This window comes from Dysidea avara, chromosome 12 (assembly GCF_963678975.1).
Source record: "Dysidea avara chromosome 12, odDysAvar1.4, whole genome shotgun sequence".
In the NCBI taxonomy this organism is placed as follows: domain Eukaryota; kingdom Metazoa; phylum Porifera; class Demospongiae; order Dictyoceratida; family Dysideidae; genus Dysidea; species Dysidea avara.
Genome location: NC_089283.1, coordinates 4,424,454 through 4,451,994, shown reverse-complemented (window position 1 = coordinate 4,451,994; position 27,541 = coordinate 4,424,454). Strand labels below are relative to the sequence as shown.

Genomic DNA, 27,541 nt, shown 5'->3' with positions numbered 1-27,541 from the left:
AACAATGTTTTATGGTAGCATTTCCAGGCATCACCATCTTCAAAGAAAAGTGTTAAGTGTTTATAGTGTACAATACCCTTTTATGTACGTAGGATTGCTTGAGAAAACTTTTAGTTAGTTCTAGTTCTTGTCCTAAAAGTTTTAATGGTTTTGGTTTAGTTCTAGTTTTTGAACCAAAATTTGAATGAATTTTAGTTTAGTTTTAGTATTAGAACTAAAATAGACCACAATTTTAGTTTAGTTCTAGTGTACTAGAACTAGAATTAAATTGCTGTACTAAAACTAGATTTAGTTCTAGTTCCTTAGAACTAAAACAACACTAGTTTCTACCGTATAAAAATCCGACTGAAGTGACTCATATACAACAAGAGTGAAGAAGAAACCAAAGCTGAACCCTAGCCTATCCCTAATGCTAAGGAACTACTTTTCACGTCCCCTATAGTTGGGCAACCTACTAGACCAGTCCCCTAAAGTTGAGTGCTCGGGGTTGGGGAAACCTAGACTAAAGTCGAATGCTCGGGGCATATAGGACGCATACCAACTCTAGCTTGCCTAGAGACAACTGGTTTGTTTGATAGTCCAGCAAATGCGGATGGACTTGCAGGGTGGTAAAACATGATAGCCGTTCACGTTTGTAACTGGATATCCAATATTTGGAGAAGGTACAACGCAGAGCTGCAAGATGGGCACTCAATGATTATGGACGATATAGTTCAGTTACATCTATGTTGGAACATCATTTAGGATGGGACACTCTTTATAAAAGACGCATGATAACAAAGATTACAAACACTATTTAAAATATTACACAACGATTATAGCTATGCATTCGAAATCCCACATCACTATCTCCACCAAACAAGACATACCAGACAGTATCACCCTCAACACTTCATTATTCCAAATTCATCTACTGTAATGTATCAACAGAGCTTCTACTCAAGAGCAATTAATGAATGGAACAACTTACCCACTGCAATAATTGATCATGATGATTTAAACTTTTTCCTTTAGTACTTACCAAAACAAAGTACTACATCCTGAGGTTACAGTTCTACACGATTGCTGGTATCCAGTTGTTAGCAAAGACTTCGTTAACTGACCTCAAGTTACAATACATCAACTTCTTTTTTGTTTTGGTAAGTGTCTTATATGTTTTGAGCAGGTAAGCCTGTACAAAAGTAAACTGGCACTGAAAACTTAAACATATTTAAGACTAATTTTCTACCCACAATAACATATGGCTGAGTAGGGTGACTGATCAACAGTCTCACACACACAGAGGAGGGTGGTAACGCCAGCCAGCAAATGTTGGAATTGCACATAAGTGGAGTGCCTTGAAACATACTAACTAAAATACAACATGTATAGTCAAGTCATATATGTACATGGTAAGGTAAATACCAGTTGTTGTCTATAAATATGCATCTCTTTATTTCTGAATGGGCAGCAACTTACACTTTTGGGACAAATAAAATTTGCGTACTCAGATAGCTTGACTAAATGTCCACAGCCTATTAAGAAATAGAACAGCCAGTCCTGCTGCATTCATACTTGTGCACACATAATATATGTAACCTGTGTCTGTGAAAATCAATATAATCAGACGTTAATGTATTCACCTCCAAATGGTTTACAAGAGCTAGCATGTACAGACAGACTTGAGGCTCATTTGTGCTATAATGTGTCTCACACTTTTAATTGTAATTACAGTATAATCGATGACATCGATCCTTTTTCTATTGAAAATTCTGGCTGTCCACTCCACATTGATAACATAATAATTGAAATGACATTGAGGTGAACATGTAGTACGCAGTTAAAAAGTGTGGTTAAAATTCAATTTATGTATAATGTACAATTTAATTATTTCCACAGTGTAAATTCTTTCACATTTTTCTCCTATAACAACAGAACCAATATGCTAACATTCTATTAATTACTGTACTTACTATTATCGGTTGATCATTTCTCATCACTTGATAGGTGAGGTTGACTTTGATGTGACGTCTCCACCTCTTGTTACGTGTCATCCTGATCGAACCGATCACATGATCTCCAGGAAACACTTCAAGGGGCGTGTTCACCATTAGCAAATCTTGTTTCCAATGAGTCGACCTGTAATACACCATCACACAGGATAAAACTTTGACATGGAAAATTCTAATAAACTTCTAACAGTTTATGTAAGGACACTTTTTATTCATTGATATATGGGAACATGTGATGTAATTCACAAGGTCATAGAATGGAAATAGGTGAAACTGTAGGAGGCATGCCGTTGTGTGTGCAGTATGGGTAAACTGGCATGCTTTGTTCAACTGTTTGTATTAAGGTGGCCGCTTTATTAGGGTATCTAGATATTGAGCTATGTGCCATATGGCCAAAGCCATACAGGTACATGGTTTCACTGCACTTATAGCAAGAAGCAGGGCACCATCTCTAGCATATAAACATTTAACCAATTTTTAACCACGTACAGCATGTTTACCTCAACGTCATTTCTAACATGCTATCAATATGGAGTGGACAGCCAGAAGATAAAGATTGCTACTTTTACAGATACTTTTCAATAGAGAATGCAACAGTATTATTGACAAAATAGTATGCAGTAATTATTGCACTGCTACTTACGGCTGTTCAGGGCCAGTAGAGAGGATTACTGGACTGTCCCAAGATGGGATATCAGAGAACTCTACCTGGAACCATGATGCAAAACCATGCATCACTCCTGACTTAGTAATGTTGTAGTCAAATTGTGAAGAGATGTCCTATGCAATAACTATAAAATCATCACAATACAACTAAAATGTTACCTCAATATCAGAGAGATTGATTGACTTTAAGTGAAGCTTTAAAATAGACTTTGTATCAGATAAACAATCTTTACTTTCAAGAGAATGATTGTAGATTGGAACAGAATAGAAGTGATCATGTGCTAAAGGTCTGAAATACTATGATGATAATAATTGTACAATACAAACGTACATGCATACATCAAAGGGGAGAAGTCCATTCCACACACATTTTTCCAAAATGTGATTTTGTCGTCATATTCTTGTTGAGCAGTGCAAGGCACTAAATAGAGTGTAGCATGTGATGGCCACATGACTCCATCCTGTTGAGGTGTGGCTGCACATGGGAGAGGAAACCATAGACTGCAACTTACTGGTTTAAGCCACTTGTCTCTCGCTATTAGTACACACTCCAACATCATCTCAAACTACATAGAAGAAAATGGTATTCACATAAGAATGTGTAAAACCAATCACACACACACACACACACACACACACACACACACACACACACACACACACACACACACACACACACACACACACACACACACACACACACACACACACACCAGGCTTGTTGTAATTACCCACCGAAAGTAATCAGTACAATTACAATTACTTTTTGAAACCAATCTAATGATTACAATTACAATTACTTCAGTATGTAATATAATGATTACTAATTGCAATTACTACTGTAGGTGTGGGATTAATAATCTGTGATGTTTAAGTCATACTGGTTTTGATACTGCCTGCTTGTTTTAATACCACCTGCATGCTTGTTTTAATACCACCTGCTTGTTAATCCGGGCGTGCGCCTGGTTTACTGCAATTGTTTTCGTAAAAGTGTGTGTGTGTACCTATCTACCTATGTTTGTCCGTACGCACCCACGTGAGCAAAATCGTTTAATAACGATAAAAGCAGCTTTTACGTAAGAAGTAAAAGTGAAATGAAGTCTGTATTAAACTTCTGTACAGGTGAACTTTGCTCTGAGGTGGTTTCTTTTCGGCGGACTGAAATACGGGTGTGGTGACTTTCCTCAAACTACCTTCCCCTTGAGGTTTTCAGGCATTTAGCAACTGAAAAACAACGGTGCAGGCCTCGTACACTGCCAGGAATAGCCTATCGCTTCGAGTTGAAAGGGGGCGTATCCCTTACGTACGCGAACGAAAATGAAGAGCAGCTTTGAGGCTTTGTCGAGAGAATTTGTGGGAAAAAACACGTTAGTCACACTATAAAACAGTTTAGAAGATAGTTTTGTGCGTAATACGTTGGTAAAAGCGGTTTATTTAACAAACGCTTCCTTAGCAGTGCATAGCAACGTAATTGAACGAATTACGAATATTTCATGAATTACGAAATACGAGAAATAGCTAATTATATTATTGCACAACCCAAACTACCCTATTGTAAAGTAGTAATACATAGTTGGTTAATTCATAGTAGTATATACTGTCTATAGTTATTCCAGATGAGTTAGCTAGCTGCATGGCGCCTGGTTTTTAGAAGAAGCACAACATCAACTTGTTTTAATACCGCCTGCTTGTTTTAATACCGCCTGCGCTTGTTTTAATACCGCCTGCTTGTTTTAATACTGACATACCATCTGGGCACTATGGCATCCCTGTGTGCTTGTTTCATCCCATATTTAGAAGGTAACCAGACATGTGACAATTAATGTTTGTAGGCAGGGGGAGTGTATAAACAGTGGAATGGACTACTGGAATGGTGGAATACTGGAATGGAATTTTTAAAAATTCAATATCTTTTTTTACATCCAAATAAGTACAACTCCTCCCCTTATGCAAGCAAATAAATAGGATTCCCCTTGAAGTCAGCTTATTTAGCATAATTCACCTCACCATAGACAAAGTTTACCAATATAATGTAGTGCAAAGCCAGTTGTGAACATGCACAATAGCAGTTTATTGGAAGACTCCTGACTTAACCCTTGTTCCCAAATGATAAAAAGTTAGCTAGCTAGCTGATTACATGAACGCATTGTAAAAATACATTCACTACATAATGAAGTATTCATTTATTTATTAGCAACTTTATCAGTTAGGCGCTGGAGGGCAAACACAGAAGGCAGAGCCTGTACGAGGTGTTTACCACTAACCTAGGAACCTAAGCGAAAATCTTTGGGAAAAGTGAAATGCGACTGTCTTGTAAGCATTTACAATGAGCCTTTTCCACAATTATGTCAGAAAACAAAATTTAAGCCAAAGTTCATTGTGGTAGTGCCATGTTGCACACTGAACTGAACCACAGTTAGTTTCACACAAGTAATAAAGTATTGAGTAATAAGTCATACAAGTGTTGTGGTGAGGAAAAGTATGCTGACTTCAAGGGGAATCCTATTTATTTTTTCACATAAGGGGAGGAGTTGTACTTATTTGGATGTAAAAAATGATATTGAACTTTAAAAAATTCCATTCCACCATTCCAGTAGTCCATCCCACTGTTTATACACTCCCATAGGTGGGTGCTGATGTAGTCAGCTAACCAAACTATATGTAAACAAGTTTGTTAGCGGTAGTTTGTACCGGGAGTGTATAAACAGTGGAATGGAATACTGGAATGGTGGAATACTGGAATGGAATTTTTTAAAGTTCAATATCATTTTTTACATCCAAATAAGTACAACTCCTCCCCTTATGTAAGCAAATAAATAGAATTTCCCTTGAAGTCAGCTTATTTAGCATAATTCACTTCACCATAGACAAAGTTTACTGATGTAATGTACTGTAAAGTCAGTTATGAACACGCACAATAACAGTTTATTGGGAATACTAAGAAGACTCCGGACTTAACCCTTGTTCCCCCAAATGATAAAAAGTTAGCTAGCTAGCTGATTACATGAATGCATTGTAAAAGCACATTCACTGTACAATAAAGTGTTCATTTATTATCAACTCTACCAGTTAGGCACTGGAGGGTGAACACAGAATGCAGAGCCTGTACGAGGTGTTTACCACTAACCTAGGAACCTAAGCGAAAATTATTGGGAAAAGTGAAATGTGATCGTGTAAGCATTTACAATGAGCCTTTTCCACAATTATGTCAGAAAACAAAATTTAAGCCAAAGTTCATCATGGCAGTGCCATATTGCACACTGAACTGAACCAGTTAGTTTCAGACAAGTAATAAAGTATTGAGTTATAAGTCATACAAGTGTTGTGGTGAGGAAAAGTATGCTAAAAGAGCTGACTTCAATGGGGAATCCTATTTATTTGCTTACTTAAGGAGAGGAGTTGTACTTATTTGGATGTAAAAAATGATATTGAACTTTAAAAAATTCCATTCCACCACCAGTATTCCACCATTCCAGTAGTCCATTCCACTGTTTATACACCGCCGTTTGTACCTGAGACTTGCTGAGCTACCATGGGTATTTGGTGCTTTTGTTGTGGTAAATGGCAGTTACTTTAATACCAATAGCTTTTACATTAAATATTGTGATACTTTTTATGGAAGGTATACCGTTTGCTATTTTTCAATACCGCCCAGCACTAATTGGGGTACAACAATAACTTACTTACAGTTCTCCAGCATTAATCTTAAGGTATGTCTATTAACTCTTCAAACTTTTTTGGCAATAGTCTACATATATTTTGGTCTGAGAACATTGCCACTATGGTTGAATACACACTCAAATGGTGCAAATGTTGCTGCTATTCTTTGCTATTGTACTTAAAATGGGATATTTATTTGCTTTTATCTTCCAAATTTTTAAAGGGCTTTCATCCTTTGTAAACTCTGTCATCCAGATACATTTAAATGTTTCTCTACTATTGAACATTATGTACCCCATGGGTATCCCATACTGTACATAAAATATTAAATTATGAGGTCAACAAATACATGACATTGAATTTCAATAATTTACTAAGCTACATGGGCCACATGTTATACACATGGGATTGTGTACATAGTATAGTTAAGTTATGGAGTAGTACTTTTATATAGCGTAACTTTGATTACTTAAATTTAATTACATAATGATTATTGACTGAACAGCTAATTAGAATTAAAATTACCATTACTTTTATGCTCAGTGAGCAATTACAATTATGATTACAATTACTTGAAAATTGCTAATGATTAGTAATTAATTACAATTATGATTACAATTACAACAAGCCACACACACACACACACACACACACACACACACACACACACACACACACACACACACACACACACACACACACACACACACACACACACACACACACACACACACACACACACACACACACACACACACACACACACACACACACACACACACACACACACACACACACACACACACACACACACACACACACACACACACACACACACACACACACACACACACACACACACACACACACACTTACTATTAAAAATGTTCCCATCCATTCTGATAAGATAAGATCCACCTTCTCAGGAAGAACAGCCTCCTCCATCTTACAATGGAACACACTGACCACTCCCTCCAGACTGTTCTGACATACCACAGCCTCAGCATGTTCAGCTATCTCACTAGCCTCCACACCAAACACCTAGTGGTATAGTATGTGTAAAATGATTGCATAAGAGAATTTTTTTGTTAAATAGTTGCTATATTATTCAGCACAATCTAGCTACAGTACTTAACCAAGCAAAAAAAGATAGCATTACTAAGTGGATCCCGGCAACACACTTGTTAGTTCAACTTTCTTTATTCATGCTAGAACAACATGAACACCACATTTACAAAAAAACAATCATTTCTTGTACAAATAATTACTAAATATCCATGGTCCTTTATGCAATAAGTTTTCACACACCAGATCTGTGAAAACCACGCAAACCTAAAATTTACAGTGTAAGCATTGAATACAAGGGGTGAAATATTTCTGCAAGTTTTCAAAATGCTTTATTCATAGTGAAGAAAGGGTCTAACAATAAAACCTGGATATTTTATTATTCGCCTACTCAAGAGGAGCTTGATCATTGCAGTAGACACTGCAAGTTATTGGCATTTGCTTACATCAAAACAATAGTAAATGATCAACCTTTCTTCACTCACTTTGCCTTTGTGTATATAGCAACGAAAAGTGACACAAGGAATACTTACCCAGTAATCGATTCCCCTATTCATGGCAAACACAATGGTAATTTCAACTCCATATGTCATTCTGTTTGTAAGTTCCAACCATTATAGAAAGTGCCTGTAATTAATTTTCCCTATACTTGTTTTGTTGTACAAATGGATTTTTCTGTTGTTGCTACTTTTATAGATTGTAACTTCTGAAGCTATTAGCAGACAAGGCTGAAACTTTGCCAAAGCATACACTTGGATAAGTAGATAATAAATATTTAATAAACAGGAATTTGAAAAATGCGTGATTGTAATACTCTGGGTTACTTGTGCCAATAGCTGAAACCTCTATAACCTGACAGTCAAACTGCTCGATTACCAAAGTGATATTGCACATAGCAAAAGTATTATCGGTGTGCAGCTAACAGTATCAGATCCAGAAGTGTTCTGGATAATATAGGAGACAGCGTCTCTCAGAACAATTTATTTTTGCACTTCAGAAAACGTAATAATTGTTTTAATATGGACTAATTTCATGAATAAAGACATGAGTATACACATTAATTAGTCAGAGCACCATAAACAGTTCAAGAACATCTGGACTGACCTCAGTTATGGTCATAAGTTGAATGATTTTCATACCCCTCTTCAACAATAGCCAAACATGCCCACACATGCAAAAATTGCTAAGAAATCTACAAACTTAATTAAGAAACCACTATAGAGGTTTTACATAATTACAATGTGACTTTTTTATCCCCTCAACAATTTCATACAATATAGCATCAAATTTAACAATTCAATGTTGTGCCTTGCAGTGTTTTGTGTTCCTGGCAAACATATAATATCAAAATGTAGTTTAGTCTTGTGACAGAGCTTGGAAAAATTTTTTTGCTACAATATACATTGGAATCAAAAGCTGTCCATAATTTAAGAAAAAGTGCTATATGTACACCATTGCAAAAAAGGTTTCATGTTATGATATTGGACTGTGTAGCATGTATACAAACATACCTTCTTAGCCCCACCCACTTTTGCAGCCAATAAGCTCATTATTCCAGTGCCACACCCAACGTCCAGCACTACCTGATAAAACAAAAATACAGATCATGCGATAACTGTGTCACACCTCCCTAGACCTTGTCTTTAATGAAGTGTGCAGCTTCCTTGATAGCTGATTGGTATGCTGTCATACGAGGTTGGTCCTTTAACATCTCCAAGTGAAGCTTCTACAAGAGTATAAACAGGTGTAGCCAATTACAAGTCAACAGATGAGCTTCTAATGAATTTAAATGTCTACATGCTGTTTGTTCTATTAGAGTATGTATAATACTACATTGACCTCAACAATACTGCATAGAAGGAAACATTGGTGGGAGAAAACTTTGGTGAATTTGGTGAGTTGCTACAAATTCGCCAAAGTCTAACCCTCATAGTGCCTGAGATTAGTGTCTTTATAGCACTTGAATTCGCTAAAGTTTATTTTGCCAAATGCAATTTAGCTTGCTATTTGCCGAAGTTTCCCTCTATATGGTACACAGGAACATGTTTCTCTGGTTATTAATGGCCTTCCTGTTGTAAGTGTACAGTAAACTTGACCAATCAAATAGACAAGATTTGATAATACAGTAATGGTCAACCACACTTATAGTGAGCTGAACAGCATTTTACACACTTACTAGATTGCCGTAGCTGCCAAAGTACTCCTCATTCTCCCATTGGTCAATTGGTTCTGGGGGTGTAGGGGAAAGATGGTTGCCAGGCACGTAACCATAACTACCACCCAGCTCTGCCCACCACCACTCAGAGTTGGCCTGTTCCAACACATTCACGCAATCTCCATACTCCAATGGCAACTAAAACATCAAATTACACAACTCCTCACTATTGGGAACTACTAAATACGAGATTAAATACCTGGTTGGAATCTATAGCAATGAAGTCGCTTTTAGCATAGTAGAGTAGTTTAGATGTTCCGTTAACTTCTCCTACATGGCAATGATCATTCAACAATTCTGGTAGCGAGTCAGAGTTTGGAACAGGTGGTGCAGCTGACATTTAGAATGATCGACTTCGAGATCGACTTAGAATGCATAATTTAATCCAATTAGAGAGCATCATAACTCAGCAGGCACGTGAGTTACCTTTCAAAGCGAGGTTCTGTGAGAGGTATTGAATCACACCATGGAACGATGGAAATGTTTAGCTAACTGCTTTTGATTAAAATGAAGTTGCAAGTGAGTGGCCACATCCAGAAATGGCAACAGATATTAACAAGAGAATACGTGTACGCGCGTAGAGAATAAATTTTATTTTTGTTGCTATTGGCAACAGTAAATATGTACGGCGGGGAAGAAGAAGGCGAAGATCCCGCATCTTTCGCCATTCACTTCGCTGAAGGTGAAGCACTAGCAAAGCAGGGAGAGTACAGGAAGGCGATAGAAAGCTACACCAAGGTATGGTCTTCATTAACAGGTGTGGTCCAATGATGTAGGCCCGTTGATAGGCACTAGATATTCAAGCGAATGAGAAGTCATGTCTAGTAGCGAGGTCGAAGTGTCATCTTCAAATAGGAGATGCAGAGGCAGCATTACAAGATGCTGAAGCATCTCTGAGAGAAGATAAGAATTATCATCGAGTGAGCCACAAAATTCCAAAAAGAAAGATTCTTCACTTTTGTTTTGTTTCAGGGCTTGTTCCAGAAGGCTAATTCCTTATATCAAATGGGTGACTTTGAGTATGCATTAGTTTATTATCATCGTGGCAGCAAGCTTCGACCCGACCTCACTGAGTTTACACAGGGTATCCATAAGGCTCAGGAAGCTATCAACAATTCTATTGGAAGTGAGTCCCATTTTGTTATGCTGTCAAACTTTATGTGTCCGGTCATAGCTCCTGAGCAATGCCACTTGGAGAAGATTGGGGATCTAAGTTGGTTCCAACAGCAAACAGATATGGTCAGTTTATATTATGGCTCATATCAGTTGATGTATTGTTCTAACAGTCCAAACAAAAAGGTGGTAAGAGGAAGCCAGTAACAAGACCTACGATGCAGGCTAAATCAAAAGTTGGTGGAGCCGCAGTTCAGAAAAGTGTTGCTTCAGACAAAACTATGAAACATGTAGGTGATACCATACAACCTAAATATTTCGAGGGGGAAAATTTTTGCTGATTTTGTGGTTTTGGGGGTTATCAGCGAAAATTTTAGCCTTGAAATATTTAGACCTCCATATAGTCTAATCCATTTAGGGAGCGTTTGCAAATCCGTGAAATTTTTATTTTTAGCAGCATTGCTCAACCTCAAAATATTTAGGCTAGACGGTATACAGTAGTCATGGAGCCCATAACAGATCTAATTTTTTTTATCTACAGTTACTAGCTGAGCTCTATGTGGATCGAGAATATATGAGCAGTTTACTAAAGGACCAGAGTAAGAAATACATTTTGTCCAGCTATACCATACGATTGTATCACTACTACTACTACTAACAGATCTATTGCTGAACAGTAAGAGTACCAAGTTGATGGATTTGATTCAGGATGGCCTTGTTTACCTGGATACTCGTGCTGATTTCTGGCGACAGCAAAAGCCAATGTATGCTCGCAAGAGGGAACAGCAATTACGCAGGATAAAACCATCTCTAACTAAACCAGTTGGAGCATCAGGCAGGGACTACACAAAATTTATTCTAAAATCACTGGAAGAAATTGATACAGGTATGGTTGGTTGATAGTGTTATGATTCTACTGTGATGCTACAGCCCTGGAGAATGGTGATGCAGAGAATAGTCTCAAACAAGCACGAGCCGTCCTGAAAACTGTACAGTCACTCAATGAAAAAGATGTCCCCAGCAAATACGAGTTCATGGCTAGCCTTTATTCCTCCATCGGCAATGCCCAGGTGGAAATGGGAGAGGCTGACAAAGCAATGGAGAGTTATTCAAAGGACTACCAACTATCAACAAATAACAAGTGAGTATCTTTCAAGGTGGATATACCATGTAATGTTTTTGTACTAGATTATCACGTGAAGCTCTGTCAAGAGCACTAGACAACCTAGGGAGGGTGTATTCTATTAAAGGAGACCACAAGAAGGCCATTGAACAGTAAGAAATATTTCAGAAACAATATAGTAGTTATAATAACTATGTGCTTGTAGCTGGAAGCTGAAGTTGCCAATGGTGGAATCAGCTGAAGAGAGTACATGGTTATTCCATGAGATAGGAAGATGTCATTTAGAACTGGGAAATTTTGAAGAAGCTGAAGAATATGGTGAGAAATCACTGGGGTCTGCTGAACAAGCTCAAGATACACAATGGCAGTTGAATGCTACAGTACTCAAGGCACAATCTCAAGGTATAATATGATCATCACACTATTTACGTATTTCATTGAAATATTGCTGTATTAATTATACAGTGAAGATGGATGATTATGTCAACGCAGCAGAAACATTTGAACAAGCCTTAAAGCTAGCTGTACTAATGGGAGATGAGCAAGCACAGGATGCCCTCAAGATGGCTCTCAAAGACGTGAGCAGCAAAGCAGTCCAGGGGCTATCAAAGAAAGAAGAGAATGGTGAGGCTGACAAACAAGATACTACCAAACAAGATGAGGACAATAAACAAACTGATGAAGAAAGTAAACAAGATAATGAGGATAGTAAGCAAGATGACGGCAAGCAGGATGAAACTAGTACAGGAGAAGACAATGAAGCCAAAGATGATGACAGCAAGCCTGTTGATGGTGAAGATGAGCAATAATAACTTGTGTATTCGCGAAAATTGTATAGTGCAAAGTGTAAACAAACAACAATAATAACAGTTTTGGGGGGTTTCCCGTGTACAATAATATCCGGGGGGGTATACTGTCTTCCTGGTATTAAAAATGATGTCAAACTTCGAGTCGTGCTAGAGATATTTATACAAGTCATGGGTGGAGTGGATTCAAAACTTACGGAGTATTTGATAGAAGGAAGAGAAAAAGAAGCGCTCGAGTTGTATCGCAGTAACGAATCCTTCAATGATCAAATCAACCCGAATGCCAGATTGTCAAAGAGTCCATATGGAGACACTCCCTTGTTATGTGCAGCGCGCTATGGAATGAAATTGTTGCTAGAAGAACTGCTAACTAGCGGGGGTGACCCGTGCGTGGCTAATAGAAAGAATGAAACTGCTTTCCATTTGGTCTGCAAGTTTTCTCAGTCAATAACTAGTTCAAGAAAAAGCAGAATTCGTACAGCATTGCTGACAAGATTACTGGAACATGTTGGATGTGGTTATCAAACAGTGGCAGCTGCTGCACAACCTAATAAGTGTACAAGGAAGGATGGCAAGTCACTGTTCTACATCTTCCTAAGTGCCCAAGATGAGGTACTGATGATGGTGACATCATTTCATGTTATAATGACATATTTTTACAGTCTCTAAACACTCCACTACATTTGGCATGTGCATCAGGTCTCCTAGAGTGCGTAGAGGTTAGCTTGTATATAATCGATTGTGGTGTCATATTTTCAATATGCTAGTTGTTGGTGGCTTATGATGCTCCGTTATTTGTGACTAATGTGGCTGGTCAGACACCATGTGATGTGGCTGCTGGTGCCAAACATGTTGTCATCGCTAAACTACTTGAGTCAAAGATGGTGTTTGCAGTAAGTAACATCTTACACCCTTTAACCTAATGCCTGCTGTGTTCATTATACATTGAGGAACAGTAAACAAAAAAAAAATTATTGGGGGAACAGTCATTGTATTTTACAGTTTTCCATTCTTTTTGTATACTCTAATTTTCAAGTTGTTTGCAGTTTCTAATAGAGGTGTGCAATGACTAATTAGACATATCTCGATATTTCCTTTGAACTTATCTCGATTATCTAACATATCTCAATAACTGAAGCAATTATTAATTTTAGTAAGCTGCCAATATTGTAACAGCAAATTGCAATTTGAAGACTATAATAAAGTGAAAAATGTTAATCTTAACACTGTTCCCAAGTGGTAGGAGAGTTGGAGGTACCTACACCATCAGGTATGCAAATAATTTTGTAAGTTTACTATTATCTAGATTAATAAACCTAACATCCTTATCTCGATAAGTCTTATGGTATCTTGATAATCGAATATGTCTAGATAATCGCACACCTCTAGTTTCTATATATATTTTAATCTCTTGTGAGAGGTTTTCAGCTTTAGGGGAAATATCTTCGTCCTTATTATATGAAGATTTTTTCTATGCATAAAAATATATTAATGTGTGTTTGTATCCTATAGAAATCACAGGGTGCTCATCGGTCGTCTAGCTATAGTTGTAGCAGACAAGGAGAGGTAAGCATCTTTTTTGTAGCGGACTTCTTAGAAAATTACATATTATTAGCTCTTTAGCATTTCTAAGAGTTTGTATTTATATCATGGTTTATTGGTTTTTCTAAGTATGTTATTTTGGTGGTGACCTCATATGATGTCATGATGTCATATAGCTGACTCTGTGCAGTCATGTGATATTCTGACATACCTTGTTTATTGTAATGAGGAACTGGTTTATGATCACTGCATGTGCTACTTCACTACTCAACTACAATATACAGGCTGTGTTTACAAAGTTGGGCTGATTTCTTATCATCACCCGCAGACATTTTCCACCCTGCCTCCTCTTAAGCTCAATAGCACCACAACACAAGTGTTTCAATGTTGAGAAAAGCTGGCCATCATTTATAGCAAAAAAGAATTTCTTCAAAAGCTAAGTGTTTGCTTTTAAATGGCTTTGATGCCCTATGAAGTCTTAACATGTAGCTTGCTATTGCTATGATTTTGATTACTTCCTTCAACAATGATGATAACAACCTTCTTACATCAAAGATCAAGAATGTAACAAATGAGAGACAAGGAATCTACTTTGCTTGACTTTACACCTATAATTATCTCATACACACCTACATTTCTGTCCCCAAGGCTATTGGCACATGTGGCCATTAATATTTTTCTTTTCTGTATCCAATTTATTATACGTGTGTACATCATATCTGTACTGTAAAGTAATACCACATGGAGGGAAACTTTGATGAGTAGTGAACTAAATTGCATTTGGAAAAACAAACTTCAGTGAATTCAAGCTTAATCTTTAGCTATAAAGATGTTGATCTCAGGTGCTACTAGTAGTTGGTGGGTTAAATTTTGGAAAATTTGTAGCAAATCATCCCACAAAGTTTCCCTCTAAGTATCTTGTAATTTAAAATTGAGAAACACCTGATACAGCAGCTTTTAGTTAATAAATAAGTAAATTATGGTAAAATTTGTGTGGGTAGAGGTTTATATTGACCATATAGAACTAATCATCATTAAGAGAAAAGGTCAAGTCATTTTCATATTTAAGATATGTGTTGTCTTTTCCTGTAGTCACTAATGGATACTGATCACCTCATTGAGCTCAAGCGTCAGTTAGTCTTGACTGTTTGCCACAGGCTAAATGTATGTCAAACAATGTCTAGTTGTGCAGTGGAACCCACTAATTGTGAACCCTAGAAACTGTGTTAAAATGTCTAATGAGTCTATGGACAAGTGTACTTATTAGTGAGGTGTCCTGATTTCAGGGGTCTAGATGTGTGCGCACTAATATAAATGGGACCATAGACAAGTGTTCTGATTATCAAAGTGTGTATATTTTTGGGTATTGTGGTTCCACTGTACGGTTTGTACATGTACAAAAAGTGTGTGTGTGTTATCTTTATGTCTTGTAGATATCGGAATTTGCTGCTGAAGCATTGTTAATGTGCTATGGTAAGATATAATTTACAGCGGCATATATATGTAATTATATACATGTTAATGTGATGTCTTGTTTTAAGGGTGGTCAGAGGATTTGGTAGTTGAAGCATATACCAATAATCAAATAGATGCTTGTACTAAAGCTGGAATAACAATTGATGATACTGGTAAGATGAGGATGTGTGCACATTGTATATGTGACTAGAAATTCGTCAAGAGCCAAATAAATAGCTAATATAGCGATCGCCACTAAATCCACGAGTGTGTACTGGATTCCTCGTACATCCTTGAAATTAATTTAGTGTTTAAAAAAGTTTAATTTGCCCATCATCTCACCATTCAGTAGTCACATTCGGTACCAAACATGCTTGAATTATTTATTACCAACACGTATCCATCTGTAAAATAGCAACTGCTGTTGAAATCATTTTGGCAAGATACAATGTACATAAGATTATATCACTGTTTGTACGTTGATGGTTGATGTGTTTAAATTCTCATAGGCGTAGCTAGCACCTCATGGTTGGAGGGGTTAGGCAATGGTAAAGATAAAGTGATGGTTGAATATGCAAAGCATGTGAGAAAGCCTGCTAAACTAGAGGGTCTGGAGGCATGCCCCCCAGAAAAAATATTAAAACTAATGCTCTGAAATTGAATTTCATCTTAGCGGTAAAAATAGTGTATACTTACTTGTGTAGATTATCTTTATGTCTAATACAAACAACACTGCTGAATACGAAAAATAATTTTAGAGGCGCTTATCACTATCGTCACTGTAAATGTTGCTGAGGAGTTGACTCTTCAGGTAGATAGTTTCATAACTACTTTGTGGATTGCTGATTGGTTAGAAAGGTGATTATATAGTAATCTGAATTGTTGGTGGTAGGTAGATTGTTGAGTACTTATAATTTGGCGGGGTTATAGCCCCCCCCCCAACTTTCTACGCCTATGATTCTCACATGGCTGGTAAACTAAATGTGAGAATTAAATATCATCCTGATGTCTTTCCCCACGAATATGTAACTAGCCACTGCAAAACATGTACTTGATGACTACCTTGTATAATGTGGGATGGCTGCTGCTGCTTTTGCCTTAACCTCAATTACATGTTTTGTAGCTTTTACTGGAAAATGTTTTTGTTTAGTAGACACACAACACAGCACACACAACACACACACACGCAGTATTGATTTATTCAGCAACTTTTAATGCCAACTGTGTTATGTTTGAAAAGACTTTTAGCCTGAAATATCATATAGTTAGTCCACAAACATTAATTTTGCAATAGGTGGCCGGATCTGCGAAAAGGGGTCTTATAGCCTTTCAAATGTACTTGGCAACCCATAACTTGAATTTTGAATATGGTACCACCCTGAAATTTGGTCACATTGCACTCCTAACATAGCACTATTTCATAGTGTAATATTAAGGTGACAGGATAAAAACTCAAGGAGTTATGAGTAGTCAAACTTAGGAATTTGGAAGGCTATAAGACCCCTTTTCGCATATCCAGTCACAATTTATTATTAGAATGAATACACTGGTAGTCGTAGTGCAATATGTTTGCTTTGTAGTGCTTATAGTGTTAGGTATCAATAAACAAAGATCGTATTAGGGAGATTAGGGATACAATATTATCATGCAGGAATTGTTACGTGGTAAAATTAGTACACAGTACAATATTACATAGGTATTTTGATATATAGTTTTACAAATTAAAGACCCCTATAAAAAAACTCGTATTGATAGGGATAAAGCTTTTAATTCCAATGAATCTTGACTGTAGCCAAAAAAGCTTACCAAACTCTTTTGCAGTGGCATAACCCTGGAGGTAGTCACATCCTAACAATCTGTGTGTTTAACGACTGCTAATGGCCATGGTACCATGCTCCTAGAAAACTGGCTATGGCACTGCCCTCTCAAGTGTCTGTTTGTTACAATACAACAGGAAATTTTGACGAAAGAAAAAAAGTTGACTAGAAAGTAAACACCAGCTTTTTAAAGGTGCTTTAAATTTGTCGATTTCCATCTAGTTATGTACAATATAGAGAAGTTCCATTATATCACCTTGACATGTGATATTAGCAGAACTGATTGTTATGTATTTGTTTTACATACCAGTAATGCCATTGGACTCACCGGGGTACTATTCATCGTGTTCTATCTTATGTGATGTGTGTACTGAGGAGTTGTTTGATGGTGGAGTAAAGTTGAAGTGTGGACACAACTTCTGTGATGATTGTATGAGAGGGTGAGTAGTAGATGATGTGTTTATGTCAATGTACAAAAAGATTGAAAAAGCTGGTGAAAATATTTTGTTTATGAAAATAATATTAAAGTAACACATATATATGTACTGTATAATGACCACTTCATTATCAGAGTACACATAACATTTTGTAAAGGACATGACGTAAAGTTTGTGGTGGCGTATTATTTTTTCAGGTACTGTATGTATAAGGCTGTGTAGTATCAGGCAAAGTGTGGCTCATCAAACTATATACTACCATACCATAACAGCATACAGATACATGATACTGGCAACAACTCTTGAAACTTGAACTGTAGCAATATTTGGGCTTTGTTACATTGCTGAGATCTCTGTGTGTGTTTGATTTTTTATAGACACACCTGAAAGAAATCATGTTTACATGTGTTTATTTTAGTTATTTACAAGTTCGTATCCAAGATGGAGGAGGACATAACATTCAGTGTCCTGGAGAGAAGTGTTCCCGGCCCATACCACCTGTAAGTAATCCAACAACTTACAATCTCTGTCTTGTGTGTGCATGCGTATCGCGTGCGTGCGTGCGTGCATGTGTGTGTGTGTAGTGTGGATGCGTGCACAGTATGTACATGCACTATTAGTGCAGTACATAAGCCCTTAAAATTGACATAATCGTTCACTTTTTGATAAAAGCACCAATTTTTTTACAGAGTATATAGAGCGTGCACTAAGTGTTTTAAGAAGGGGAGGCACGTAGAAAGTCCTCAGGAACACCCCTTTTTGCACCCTGACAAGAAAACTATTTGTTACTATTAAAAATCAATCATGTTTCTATCAAGTTAACTGCTGGGCCTAGTGTCATAGTAGTACAAAGCATACAGCTGGAACATAATAGCCTATTAGTAATCTATAAAAAAACAAATAGTTTTCTCACCTAGGCAGTAAACAGAATCACTAAAATTTCCATTTGCAGGGATTCTGTTAAAGTTTTGGACCTTCAATGCTGACGATTGTGTAGTAATATGTACGATTGTGTAGTAATATGTACAAGGATCATCCTGATGTGTATCGTTTCTTTATTAAAGGGGTATAACAAAAGTTATTTAATGCTAAAGTCACAGGTGAATATCTCAACAGAAAACCATGAACTACAGCAGTTCAATTATCAAGAACAGAGCTTGAACAAAAGGTCCCTTGTCTTTATACTGGGCACCATATGAAAGGTAATTAAATTTCTAGTTTAATGAAGGCAGTTGCAAGTTGTTTCAACATCTTGTTCTCAAGTTACAGTGCTTTCAATTCAGTGTAATATAGTATAAGCAAGAAAAGCACACAGATGAGTGTTAAGGTATTTCTTAGAGCTGTGATAATGCTTAAAATAAGCATAAAGGAGCTGGGTTCCAATGAAGTGAGATTTTGAGTATTAAGAAGTACCTTATGACACACCCTTGTGCTTTTCTTGCTTATACTATATTACACTGAATTGAAAGCGCTGTAACTTGAGAACAAGATGTTGAAACAACTTGCAACTGCCTTCATTAAACTAGAAATTTAATTACCTTTCATATGGTGCCCAGTATAAAGACAAGGGACCTTTTGTTCAAGCTCTGTGCTTGATAATTGAACTGCTGTAGTTCATGGTTTTCTGTTGAGATATCCACCTGTGACTTTAGCATTAAATAACTTTTGTTATACCCCTTTAATAAAGAAACGATACACATCAGGATGATCCTTGTACATATTATTACACAATCGTCAGCATTGAAGGTCCAAAACTTTAACAGAGTCCCTGCAAATGGAAATTTTAGTGATTCTGTTTACTGCCTAGGTGAGAAAACTATTTGTTTTTTTATAGATTACTAATAGGCTATTATGTTCCAGCTGTATGCTTTGTACTGCTATGATACTAGGCCCAGCAGTTAACTTGATAGAAACATGATTGATTTTTAATAGTAACAAATAGTTTTCTTGTCAGGGTGCAAAAAGGGGTGTTCCTGAGGACTTTTTACGTGCCTCCCCTTCTTAAAACACTTAGTGCATGCTCCATATACTCTGTAAAAAAATTGGTGCTTTTATCAAAAAGTGAACGAATATTTGGCTTAGGCGCTGGACTATATGTACATACTGCAGACGTTCACTTACTCTTTCTCTCCTAGGTTGTTGTAGAAAGACTAGTATCCCAAGAATTAATGAAGAAATACACTACATTTGATATAAGAACATTTGTTGACACAAACTGCACCACAAAATGGTGTCCTCATGTTGAGTGTGAAGGTGTGATACATCTGCCGCCCAGTATTGTTTCTGGAGGCAACCAGAAGGCTGAAGGAACTGTAGTTGGTAACACAGGCATCAACGTGGAGTGTGCAAATGGTCACATGTTTTGTTGGTAAGTGTTGTTTATAGCATACTGTGATATTATAGAGATTTTGTCTCATGAATATTTTTAAAAATTCCCTGGGAAATTAGGCTAAAACGGTGACAGGGGCATCATGAATATAATGAAATGACCTGAAGTATTACAACTGAGAGGTTACTCGGTTTGTGTACCCATTACTCACTAAGATAATGGTGTCATTGCCCTATATGGTAAACGATTTCCTGATTTAACCTAGGACAGTGTTGTTCCCACTCTAACTTAGACTCTTGTTTTCCCCTAGCATCTCTTTCATAAAGGAACAAACTTCAGTTGCTTACAAAAGAGTTGTGAATTTGATGCATCCTGTTGCATGCACACTGTATACAGTGAAACCTCTTTCTAAATTGTGGGCAGACAAAACTTTCATAATAGTCCAGGCTACACACATTTTAATGTTCATCTGAAAGCTGAAAATCTCTTAGTTGCAGGAGACTAAATTACCAAAGGCATCTCATTCTCCACTATGGAGTGGTTTGGTATAATGTATAATTGTCTGTTCCACATGACTAGCAGGTTCTTTGAAACATAGTAAGACCTTTATTGTAATTACCTCATGTGCAGGTCATGTCATGATGAACCACATGAACCATGTGACTGTGATGTGTGGCTACGATGGCAACAAGAGTGGTCCAACATGTGCGGTAAGATAGTACTCCAGCAGAGTTCAAAATAGTGGATGGCTGTTGGTCATTTTAGTACAATTTAGATTAACTGCCACACTAAATTAACTTTGGGTGGCAGTTACATGTACTGTAAATTACAACAGCTACTGGTGCTAGCTTGTTTATAAATGGCAATGCATTTATATCGAACTCTGCTTTGGTGTAATTGTACGTATGGTATCCACAACTATAAATTTGCTAGAGTGTACTTGTACCATCCTTCTGTTAATAACTTCAGGTTGAAGAACAGATACTAACTGGTAAATATCAAAGTAGTTTTATGCTAGAGCATGACAGAGAACAATAGACGATATGTACACTTTATTACTCGAACGAAAAATGATCAATTAAGCGTAGACGGCGCAAAACTCGACGGTAACTTAAAAGTGTAAGTCCCATACAAAAGTATGGGAAGCAAATGCGGCTCGAGCAGTAACTCACCACTCGAACTAAGGACAGGCCATCTCGCTTGCCATACACTTCTTTTACACGGAAAGAAGTGTATGGCAAGCGAGATGGCCTGTCCTTAGCTCGAGTGGTGAATTATTGCTCGAGCCGCATTTGCTTCCCATACTTTTGTATGGGACTTCCGCTTTTAAGTTACCGTCGAGTTTTGCGCCGTCTACGCTTAATTGATCATTTTTCGTTCGAGTAATAAAGTGTACATATCGTCTATTCAAAGGAGTCTTAATTGGTGTACACTAGAACCTGTTAACGTAATCCAGACACTTAGTTAAGGTCCCTTAGTACAATAACTGACCTGGAAAATCAGGACACCTTGATAATCAGGACACCTTGATAATCAGGACACCTTGATAATCAGGACACCTTGATAATCAGTACACTATTGGCTGGTCCCAAATTATGTTTACATAGCTACTTACAGTCGTTTACAAAATGGTTGGTTGGTGTTAGTTTGATTGTCTAGTCATGGATGAGTTGATTGTCTTCATGGTAGGATGGAGAGGTAAATTCAGTATTAATTTTGTAGGGCTTAAACAACATAATGTTCTCGCTAACCTAGAGTGTTACCCAGGTACCCCAAGCTCAAACATCAGTGCATGCATATCAAATCTAGAACTGGGTGATGTCACAGTTTCATACATTGTAGCATGTCACAATATTCACAGTTTTAAACGTACAAAAAAATGTATGGCTTTAATAGTTTACTATAATTCTATGTGGAAAAACAGAACTGTCAACTTAACATGTATTTTGAAATCCCCATGGTCAATTTCTCTAATAGAGCAGTCAGAAGTCATGTCTGCTAAATATCAACAAGTTGCTTTAGAGTAAAAATACATGAAATATGATACAGCTAATATTTGTATTTAGCCAGATTTAAGTGCTGGTCTATAGTGACATTACATGGTACTCATTTTATGCTCAGATCACATGACACAATGTAAGCACTCAAGTGGCTGATGTGTTTACTAAATCATGAGCCAACCTTGAACTATTAAACACGTTCATTAGTGTCCAAAATACTTTGGCACCTTGCAATTGGTGCTGCATATATATGAAATTATCTCTAGAACTGTTTGTAGATACGAAGTGTATATTTAGCCGGTACCGGTTTGCAAACACTAACGGCTATTGTGCCGGCACTAGTAGGTTGCCACGAGCATTCAACTTTAGGGCACGCGTCTAGTAGGTTGCCCCGAGCATTCAACTTTAGGGGATGCGAAAAGTAGTTCCTTAGCGTTAGGGGTAGGCTAGGGTTCAGCTTTGGTTTCTTCTTCACCATTGTTATATATATAGAAGTCACTTCAGTCGGATGTTTATAACGTAGAAACTAAATAATATGACTAGCTGCAGCACCGGTGGTATAATCGTTACAAACATTGCTTATGAGTACGGATGCCCGGGATCGAACCCTCGCTTAGACAACTTTTTTTTTCGCTTTCTTAGGTTTTTTGTACAAGTTTTTTTTAATGCACGTAACATTCTAAGTATTATACCCTCCACTGCCGGCAAAATAGCCGGCAAAATAGCCGGCAAAACAGTGTAACCGGTACCGGCTCTATATAACCTGCCATATATTCTGCTGTCAACATTACAATTCGGCTGTAGTTTAAAACCAGCTGTGCGCACCTATGAAATTATAGCCTCTGGGAGTACATGGGAATTACATACCAGAGTTTTTTATATTGTGGTTATTCTTTGTGTTTCATAGGATCAGGTGATCACAAGTTAACACTTCAGGGACAAGCTGGTGAGGCAGCTGCTAACATAAAATGGATTCTCAAAAACAGTAAACCATGTCCTAAGTGTAGGTGAGTGGGTGGGGCTTGTAACAAGTAATTGCAGTTAGTAACAACAGGCCTTAATTTAATTTTTAAGGTGCTGAGGATAAATGTCCTTACATATTCACAATTGTACAGACATAGCGTCAAATTGTACAGACATGAGCTAGAGGAGCACTCTGTTCCATTGAAAGTTTTGAGGTTAAACACAACCACAAAGCTGCTAAACCACATAGCTGCAACATATCACCAGACTGTGGTCATAACAGCTGCTGGTGATAGCAGTACACAAAGGGGAGGTGGCATTGGTAAATCCTTGGGTTGGGAAAATGTAGTATCTCCTAGCAACCAAGTGACAGTTATTGTTAGCACTACAAACAAACATGTACACATCAGCTTTTATGGTACCACTATTGGTTTTGCAAGGACATGGGTGTCCACCCAAAACTAATTATGTGCAGACATTGTGCTATTTGTGCAGATTTTTGTCCATTGACCACACGTTAATTTAAGGCCTGGTAACAAGTGGGTGTGGCTAGAATCTACACATTTCAGTAGGTCATATATTTGGTTTTCTATATGTACTCAGGTCTCCCATTCAGAAGAATGAAGGCTGCAATCATATATACTGTTCTAAAGTGAGTGTATGAAATATTAGAATACAATTGTGTCACTGTGCTGGTTACACACACAGTGTCGTCATGACTTCTGTTGGGTGTGTCTGGACAAGTGGTCAGTACACAACTACAAAACAGGTGGATACTTTATGTGAGACTGTCTCATTGTTTTGCTACTTGTTGTAAGGATGATATTGTTTGTTTGTAGGTGTAATAGGTTTAAACAGATAGAGAGGAATGATGCTAAATTACAAGTAATGCAACAAGCACGGGTAAGTCCTACACAGGAAGTTTCCATTCCAGTAAAACAGATTAGGGCTTAACTAGCATTATACACAAAGAGACTTGTGTACCAAAGTATGTGCGTAGTGACAAGTGTATTTGTGAGCCCAACTTTTAATTCTGAATATTTTACTGTCTGCGGTATATACAACCTGCTCAGTTTTAAAACACAACAGCTACTTATGTTGATCGTATATATGTGTACATTATGTAGATCAAGACCTTTCTGTCATGTGATGTACACTGCATGCATGTGGCATACAATGCCAAAATAATCAGTACAGTTTTGGCAGGTAAGTTGGACACTGAGTGTGCAGGTCTTGTGTGAAAGAATACTCTAATAGAACATCACACACAAAATAATTATCTTGGCAAGAAAATGTAGGTTGCTAGCTATGCAAAGTCGTACTAAAGCTTTCATTAATTGTAAAACTGTCACAAATACTACACAGTAAATCGCTGCCTGCTCAACCAATGGTCCCTTTATTGGGGGAATCTTGTATGAGTATTATTGATTTTCAAATCAATGTAATATATATCTGGATTTGTTTGGACACTATAATGAGGTGGCTGCTAAGTAAGGTTTTGCTGTAACTGATTTGGCAAGTGACCGGGTGAGCGAACACCTGTCAATTTTGAAAAAAATATATTTTGTTATAAAAATGTATCGAAATGAACTGGATAAATATGCATAAAATTTCACATACAATTCTGTTGATTCAGTACGCAAGGCTCAAACTATTAAACCTACTTAGGTATGCACCATTGGATTTTCCTGCTATAAGAAAAACTTTCATAAAGTTGCTTGCTAGTCACTAGTTGGACAGTAATGAACATACCATAGCAGCCTTATATGTTAATGATTACATTAGGAACAAGAACTGAAGCAACAAGCCAAACAACAGACACAATTACAAAGAAAGAAATTTGAGGAACACCACATGAGATTTTCTAATCATCTTCAGAGTGCTGAACTAGAACGTGATCTATTAAAAATGTCACAAGAGAAAACAGCTCATCTGGCAACTATGGCTGCTGTAGCTGACAGAAGAGGTGATGCTGTTGTATTTTTAGAATCTGATTTGATATTTTTGCATACATTATACAGTGAATGATGCTCTACAGAGAAGTTATACAATGCCTAAGTCACAACAAGACTCTGCTCAGCTGGTGCAGTCTACACAGTTACCACATTCCACTGAAGTCACACCAAAAATGTTAACTGAAAACTTTTTAGCTGAAGTTATCCGTGTTTTGATTTACTCCCGTCACATATTGGCTATTTCTTATGTCATTGGCTACTTCATAAAGGATGAAGGAGAAGCCCTTAATCATAAACACATGCAGGTAATAGGAGTAACATGAAATTTTGGAGTATACATTTGGGGATGTGTTACCCTATACCATGGGTAGGATATATCTTTGTCATCAACCTGAGGTAGATATGTTCTGTATCATGGTTGGCTTCTATATATCCCAAATCCTTTACCTCTCTCCACATTGTAATTGTCATCATAAGCCACTATCCCTGCATTTATTTGCTCACTTGTTGTTTTATCAATACTGTTGTATGGCCCACAACTCAATAGTTTTAAGTGTCCACATTAGTCAACATGTATATTATTTCTTCTAAGTGACCTACAAGTAGCTTGCAATTCTATAAGTGATTTTGTCCTTCAAAACAACCCTCAGCATTCTTAAATTGTTTTTGAACTCTGTTCATCACTGAAATTTTTTATGTTGCATGATAATTTTTGTACATAATGTATATATTTGATGTTGTTAATACTTAGTCATTTTTGGAAGAACAAGTTGAAGAATTAGCACAATCTGTTACCCGACCTCATCTGAACACACCCAAATCAAGTCTGGTCAAGATGGCTAAGAATCTTGATAGTACACTTGCTGCATACAAATCAAAAATGAGTAAAACTCATCGAAAACTTGTCAAGTATGTTCACCATGGTAACAGCTGTATTATTTGTTTTACCCTTGTTTTTCTTCACACAGTTTGGATACCAGTAATAAGAGACATTTCTCAATGATAATTTAATTCATATGTTACACAGCCTCCACATTTAATGTGATTTTTATGTGATTTTATACATATTCATACAATACATACCATCTACTCAGTTCTGCTATCAAACTGTAGAGTGGTGTATCTGCATAAAAACTATGCAGTGATCCAGAATAGTGTATGTATTCTGTGTACAAAAGTCCACACTGTTGGCTGAGTATAGCTAGTTGTGGTTTTTTACACATCATGTCAATGCTGTTGGAACTTTGTTGTTTGCTTATTCAAGAAGCAATTTGAATTATGATCATTACTTAGGTATAATATATCACTGATACAGGACATGATTTAAATTTCTTTGTAACTAGCTAGTAGTGATGCCACAATATATCTTATAGAATCGTGATAGTAGCGTTTCATGATAATCGTGATAGAGAAGCTATATCGTGATATGAAAGCACAAATTATTTATAGTGAAAAGTGACTTGATATTTGCAATTTATGAGGATATTTCTCTGGCAGACTGGCACATATAAACAAATGTCAACTTTGTGTCAAATAAATTGACTGAATAAAACCTGTCCTGTGAAAACATTAACATATTCAATTCATTTAATATATCGTGACTATTGTGATATAAATCCCACTACATTGTGGTTATCGTGATATTAAAATTTTCATATCGTGGCATCACAACTAGATAGATTGCCATATACATCATAATTGCTTTATTAGAGTGTTTGTTATTGTAGTATCACCTTGGGTAGATAAAGGGCACCAGATCAGTTCTTCTAGATCCACATAAATCCTCTGGATGTTATATTGTAATAAAGATATATGTATTTTGCAACTGTCTGGTCAGTGCTATTTATAACTAGCATTTTTATAACCACAACTCAGGGGTTAATATCATGCTTTGTAGGTCTTTGCTAAACACACACGGTGACACACCATTCAGATAGTGAACACTCTCCAGCGGTGGACATTTGTATAGTGTGACTGTATGTATGGAAAGGACAGTCACTCTCCAGCTTAAAAGATTGCATTTACAACAGCATGTATATAGCTGTGATGATTTGTAAAGTGGATCAAATATGGATGACTGTGTTGCATGCAGTGACTGCTCTATGACCCATTAAGTATCTTGATCTTGGATGAAGTTTTTGTTTAATTTGAAGGAAAGGAAAGCTCCTGAACCAGCCGTAGTTAGTGGTCCTAATCACTGCATGCAATGTAGAATTATTTCTGTGATTAGTTCAGCTACACAAGTCGGCTCATGTAGGAATTTCAAAATAGATTTCCTCTGCAGCCAAGCAACTGTTTTATTATAATTATTGTTTTTTCCTGACTGCTTTATCAGAGTATCTCAATCTTTTTTGCCCACCATACTAACTTTCATGTGAGAAACCATTGCTTAACTAAGAGTGTC

General features: G+C 37.0%; 3 protein-coding genes across 5 annotated transcripts; 2 read left to right on the top strand and 1 right to left on the bottom strand.

The window, feature by feature from the left end:
- Window positions 1-1,749: 1,749 nt before the first annotated feature.
- On the bottom strand, window positions 1,750-10,049 carry LOC136241662 (protein arginine N-methyltransferase 2-like). Of its 2 annotated transcripts, none has more exons than XM_066032909.1 (11): window positions 9,797-10,049; window positions 9,559-9,735; window positions 9,019-9,108; window positions 8,894-8,965; window positions 7,194-7,358; window positions 3,170-3,223; window positions 2,989-3,118; window positions 2,817-2,938; window positions 2,635-2,771; window positions 1,953-2,118; window positions 1,750-1,902 (listed from the first exon to the last, which is right to left on the bottom strand). In XM_066032909.1, the coding sequence occupies exons 1-11, from the start codon at window positions 9,935-9,937 to the stop codon at window positions 1,867-1,869; spliced, it is 1,290 nt and encodes a 429-aa protein (XP_065888981.1). In that variant the 5' UTR covers window positions 9,938-10,049; the 3' UTR covers window positions 1,750-1,866. The 2 variants fall into 2 exon arrangements, with proteins under 2 accessions (XP_065888981.1, XP_065888980.1); XM_066032908.1 differs by having other exon boundaries at window positions 2,817-2,946; window positions 2,997-3,118; window positions 9,797-10,025.
- LOC136241659 (outer dynein arm-docking complex subunit 4-like) lies at window positions 9,991-12,702 on the top strand. 2 transcript variants are annotated; one of them, XM_066032904.1, is made up of 12 exons: window positions 10,017-10,116; window positions 10,179-10,335; window positions 10,386-10,517; window positions 10,570-10,723; window positions 10,772-10,836; window positions 10,884-11,000; window positions 11,252-11,309; window positions 11,372-11,596; window positions 11,641-11,851; window positions 11,899-11,985; window positions 12,039-12,235; window positions 12,299-12,702. In XM_066032904.1, the coding sequence occupies exons 2-12, from the start codon at window positions 10,219-10,221 to the stop codon at window positions 12,640-12,642; spliced, it is 1,707 nt and encodes a 568-aa protein (XP_065888976.1). In that variant the 5' UTR covers window positions 10,017-10,116; window positions 10,179-10,218; the 3' UTR covers window positions 12,643-12,702. The 2 variants fall into 2 exon arrangements, with proteins under 2 accessions (XP_065888975.1, XP_065888976.1); XM_066032903.1 differs by having other exon boundaries at window positions 9,991-10,335.
- Window positions 12,703-12,743: 41 nt separating this feature from the next.
- Window positions 12,744-26,230, top strand: LOC136241658 (ankyrin repeat and IBR domain-containing protein 1-like). The gene is made up of 19 exons (XM_066032902.1): window positions 12,744-13,251; window positions 13,302-13,358; window positions 13,407-13,532; window positions 14,152-14,205; window positions 15,274-15,345; window positions 15,615-15,654; window positions 15,723-15,809; window positions 17,764-17,893; window positions 18,309-18,390; window positions 20,026-20,258; window positions 20,850-20,929; window positions 23,127-23,226; window positions 23,786-23,834; window positions 23,891-23,964; window positions 24,022-24,085; window positions 24,968-25,148; window positions 25,204-25,442; window positions 25,889-26,046; window positions 26,106-26,230. The coding sequence occupies exons 1-19, from the start codon at window positions 12,811-12,813 to the stop codon at window positions 26,146-26,148; spliced, it is 2,310 nt and encodes a 769-aa protein (XP_065888974.1). The 5' UTR covers window positions 12,744-12,810; the 3' UTR covers window positions 26,149-26,230.
- The last annotated feature ends 1,311 nt before the right edge of the window (window positions 26,231-27,541 follow it).

What these genes read in the sequence shown, in the direction of transcription:
- LOC136241662 (XM_066032909.1), bottom strand. Translation starts at nt 9,937, where the DNA reads ATGTCAGCTGCACCACCTGTTCCAAACTCTGACTCGCTACCAGAATTG. An exon ending in TTGGCAGCTACGGCAATCTA is followed by an intron (nt 9,109 to 9,558) that starts GTAAGTGTGTAA and finishes ATACTCTTGTAG; the next exon opens with AAGCTTCACTTGGAGATGTT. An exon ending in TCAATCTCTCTGATATTGAG is followed by an intron (nt 2,772 to 2,816) that starts GTAACATTTTAG and finishes GTTATTGCATAG; the next exon opens with GACATCTCTTCACAATTTGA.
- LOC136241659 (XM_066032903.1), top strand. Translation starts at nt 10,219, where the DNA reads ATGTACGGCGGGGAAGAAGAAGGCGAAGATCCCGCATCTTTCGCCATT. An exon ending in TCCAACAGCAAACAGATATG is followed by an intron (nt 10,837 to 10,883) that starts GTCAGTTTATAT and finishes TTGTTCTAACAG; the next exon opens with TCCAAACAAAAAGGTGGTAA. An exon ending in ACTGGAAGAAATTGATACAG is followed by an intron (nt 11,597 to 11,640) that starts GTATGGTTGGTT and finishes GTGATGCTACAG; the next exon opens with CCCTGGAGAATGGTGATGCA.
- LOC136241658 (XM_066032902.1), top strand. Translation starts at nt 12,811, where the DNA reads ATGGGTGGAGTGGATTCAAAACTTACGGAGTATTTGATAGAAGGAAGA. An exon ending in TCCTAAGTGCCCAAGATGAG is followed by an intron (nt 13,252 to 13,301) that starts GTACTGATGATG and finishes ATATTTTTACAG; the next exon opens with TCTCTAAACACTCCACTACA. An exon ending in GTCTCCTAGAGTGCGTAGAG is followed by an intron (nt 13,359 to 13,406) that starts GTTAGCTTGTAT and finishes TCAATATGCTAG; the next exon opens with TTGTTGGTGGCTTATGATGC.